Genomic DNA, 4413 nt, shown 5'->3' with positions numbered 1-4413 from the left:
ACTTGGACCATTCAGGAATTGACAAGTGGCAATTTACATAATACTTAATAGTGTATTATTACGACTAAGAATCAAAATCTCCAGTTAAAAAATAGTATATCATAGTGTATTAAATCAATCTAAATATGACACATCAATTTATTTGAGAGTATTTTAAGGAAAAAAATAAATTGTAGTATTTAAGAAAAATAATTAGTTGAGTTGGTACATTTGGATTGATTTAATATATTATGGAATACCAATTTTTTACAAGTGATTTTAATTCTACGGCTAAAAATTAAAATTTAAATATTTATTTATAATTAAAAGTTAAACTTAAATATTTATTTACTGTAAATTATTAAAAAACATCTGTAAAAGAAAATAGTTAAATAAAAACATACTCATTATGCAATTTCTTCAAACGAGAGGACGAAAAGGTTGCGAGTGGGGATTGCACCATCACTTATTGCAGTTTCTTTAATTTAAAACCTTTATTTTAATATTTTTTGTATTTTATGCAGTTGAAATTTATTGGTCTAAGTATACGAACTCAAAAAACAACACCAGTCGACACAGAAAAATAGAAAAAGAAAGAAAAGCGAAACTCCATCCACATATATAAATGAAGGAAACCAATGAAGACAAAGCTTTCACCAAACGAGTTACAACAGATACTCTTTTATACAAGACCCATTAATCATTTTCGATCAAATCCCAAACCCCACTCTCTTGCTTTCTTCTTCTTCTTGAATTAGTTTTCTTGCATACTATTTTAACAGAAAGACAATCTCTTTTGCAAGAGAAAAGTTTCCAACTTTCGAAAGAGAGCATCAGCATATATATATATATATATATATATATAGAGAGAGAGCGAGAAAGAAAGAAAGAGATGGAGATGAAGAGCAGAGGTTTGAGTTGTAAAGAGAGAGAGGGAGAAAAGTGTAAAAAGTATTGTATATTCGTTGTTTAATGGTGGTACACCTGAAGAAGAAGAAACAGTGGTATTCATTGAAGGTGTTGTTATTTGTCCGTTATACCCCTTTGATTTTGGTCCACCTCACCAACCCATATTCCCATCTTTACCAAAAATTATCATCCTTTACTGGTTTGTACTTCACAGCCATGAATAGTTTGAGGATTTTTGCTCAGATTGCTCAACTGTTCATGCTTTTTTTCACTCCAATTGGTACTTCCTTTCCCTCTAAATCTCTTTGACTGAAATTGATTATGGTGATTTTGATTTTCAAGTGTTTTGAGTAATATTATTTTTAATTATCATCATATGTTTTTGTGGTGGTTAATAGTAGTCAAGTTTGGGATATTTTCCAGACGATTTTTAACTTTCTTTCTGGGTTTTTGTCTTTAGTTGTTGCTATATTAATTTTAATTTTCCGTTTGTAGTAATTGATTATACTGATATTTTACTCTATCTTGAAAAGTGGGTCTTGTTGTTTAAATTTATATTTTTCTTTAGTTTTTTAATTAGAGTTCTTTCTGGTTTACTTTCTTTTGGATTTTTTATTTTTTGAATAATAGTTCTTTGTTGAGTGAGAAATTTGAATTACTGCGACATACGTTTTTATGATTCTGTAATTGCCTTTCTGGGTCTCTTCCATATAGGATTTGTAATTCTTCAATTTCCTTTCTGGGTTACATGGTATTGCCTCTATTCCATTTTAATGATTATAGTTTAGAAATATTTGTGGTCTGTGTTGCTTTCCTACGAAGTCAACTTGTTTTCTAATGGAACTGCTCTAGTTAAATGTGTATACTATATATTTTCATGTCTATCTGCATAGTTTTAAATGCAAGTTACTAATTTATGTCAGCATGCTTGTATACACCAAATTCCAAATAAATGATCTCAACAATATAGGTTCTGGTGGACAAGACCAAAGTTTCTCCGGTCCTTTGTTGAATGTCATAATTGTTTTGCATACTAACCTATAAATATATATATGCAAGGATTATTTACTTAAATAGAAATTCCTTTAGTATTAATGGCTTAGCTATACTGTAATATCCCTCATTGATTTGTATAATAAACTTGAATCAGAGAATTGATGAAGGTTGTACCAAATTTTAGAAAATCTCTGTTTGATAATTTTCCCATGGTTATATGGTGTAGTGTAGAAAAAGTGTTATTGAATACTATGTTGTTTTTGGTGTTTTGTGGTTGAAGTTTCTGTTTGTGTTTGGTTTTCCAGTTTCTCACAGAGCACAAGCATTTACTGGAACGTATGGAATAAATTACGGGAGAATTGCAGATAACATCCCTTCTCCGGATGAAGTTGCTACTCTTCTCAGAGCAGCTAAGATAAAGAATGTTAGAATATACGATGCAGATCACAGTGTTCTCAAGGCCTTTAGTGGGACTGGACTTGAATTAGTAATTGGACTTCCAAATGGATTCCTTAAAGATATGAGTGCGAATGAGGATCACGCGTTGACTTGGGTCAAAGAAAATGTGCAGTCTTTCTTACCAGAGACACACATTGTTGGAATTGCTGTGGGAAATGAAGTCTTGGGTGGGGGTGATTTAGAATTGTGGGGAGCTCTTTTGGGTGCTGTGAAAAATATACATAAAGCTGTAAACAATCTTCACTTAGCTGATGTAGTACAGATTACCACTGCTCATTCACAGGCTGTTTTTGATAATTCATACCCTCCTTCTTCATGTATATTCAGAGACAATGTAGTTCAATTCATAAAGCCGCTACTGGAGTTCTTCTCCGAGATTGGATCTCCTTTCTGTTTGAATGCATACCCATTTATTGCCTATAAGGGTGACCCAGAGAATATTGATATTAATTATGCCCTTTTTCAGTCAACACAAGGAATTTATGATCCAAAAACCAATCTTCATTATGATAACATGCTTGATGCTCAGATTGATGCTGCTTATGCAGCTTTAGAGGATGCTGGATTCAAAAAGATGGAAGTTATAATAACAGAGACAGGGTGGGCTTCACATGGAGATGACAATGAATCTGGTGCCACACCAATTAATGCAAGAACATATAATTATAATCTGCGAAAAAGACTTGCAAAGAAGAAAGGAACACCCTTCCGCCCGAAGAATGTTGTGAAGGCATACATTTTTGCAATATTTAATGAAAATTTGAAGACTGGACCAACATCTGAGAAAAATTATGGACTATTCAAGGCTGATGGTACCATTTCATATGACATTGGGTTTCATGGGCTTCATTCTTCATCGGCGAGTTCATTGCGTTTATCTCCAAAGGTAAAATCTTATATACATCTCCTTTGAATAATGTATTGGAACCATGACAAAATTTTATAGCTTTATCAGTGCAATAATGAATGAAAGATCTTGATACATAAGTAAGCACGTATAAATGAGTTGAAACGACCAAATCTTAGAACAAATATGCTGTAAGCTATCATAATTCGTGATGATAACCAACTAGTCCTTTGATTATTCAAAGAATGCCAACCAATACTAACAATAGCCAATCACAGATGTTGCCATGCACATCCAAAGTCTTGACCTTGGTGACCTAAACTGTTTCACTGATTATACATGTTATTTATGCTTTTGATGTATTATGGTATAATGGGTACGAACATTCGAAAGCTTTAATATGATGAAACCTTTTTTTATGCATGATGAACCTGACCAACCATATTTGTCACAATGAGTGATGGTGGTAGTAAGTAAAACTAAGTATTTTTTTTAACCTAACAATGTTTTTTCACTCGAGTTGGGTTGGGATTCAGGAAAATTTTCATTTTTGTTTTTTGGTTTATTCATGATCTGCTTGGAACCTTAATTTGCTTCATTTGCTAATTAGGCGTTTTTATGTCTTTTTCGATTTACAGGATATTCGAGCTCGAAGCTGGTCTCAATGGCACTCCTTATTATTACCAGTTTATGCTGCAGCACTTCTTTTGCTTTTGAGATAAGAGAAATTGAGGATTAGTTTCTGAAAAATAAGCTGAAAAAAACAAAAATCTCTCCTTTAAATTAGACCCCAAACCACTCAACTCACAATGCTCTTTAAATGGTACCGCTTCATATCACCTTTCCATGCCAAATTAAAGTAGTAATAGAACAATAATTATTGTATTTCTTGAAATATATAAATGAATTCCTCAGGAAATCCATTTCCATGTCTTTTCTTTCACAAGTACACACCTTATGACATTTCTGCTCATAATTAAATAACTGATGATGCTACTATTCTGTCAGCTTCACTATGAATTAGTATTTCAAGTTTAAATCACAAACTGTTTTTTTACTTTTTTTTGGTGTGTTCGTTTTAATCACAAAAGGGGATTGGGTAGTACACTTCACATTCCTCGCTCTTTCAGTTTATTAGAGTTAGTTCTACATAGTTAATGTGTGAAAATAAATTACCATATATAAAATGAATAGATTACTTCCATTATAGTTTTGAGATGGAA

At 32.2% G+C, this 4413-nt stretch overlaps 1 protein-coding gene across 1 annotated transcript; it reads left to right on the top strand.

The window, feature by feature from the left end:
• The first annotated feature begins 480 nt into the window (after positions 1-480).
• Positions 481-4119, top strand: LOC115725360 (glucan endo-1,3-beta-glucosidase 14). Its single transcript, XM_030654848.2, has 3 exons — positions 481-1168; positions 2190-3229; positions 3829-4119. Exons 1-3 carry the CDS (start codon positions 952-954, stop codon positions 3910-3912), a joined length of 1341 nt encoding a protein of 446 aa, XP_030510708.1. The 5' UTR covers positions 481-951; the 3' UTR covers positions 3913-4119.
• The last annotated feature ends 294 nt before the right edge of the window (positions 4120-4413 follow it).

The sequence above is a fragment of the Cannabis sativa genome, chromosome 6 (genome assembly GCF_029168945.1).
Source record: "Cannabis sativa cultivar Pink pepper isolate KNU-18-1 chromosome 6, ASM2916894v1, whole genome shotgun sequence".
Taxonomy (NCBI): Eukaryota; Viridiplantae; Streptophyta; class Magnoliopsida; order Rosales; family Cannabaceae; genus Cannabis; species Cannabis sativa.
This window is presented reverse-complemented; position numbering and strand designations above follow the sequence as displayed.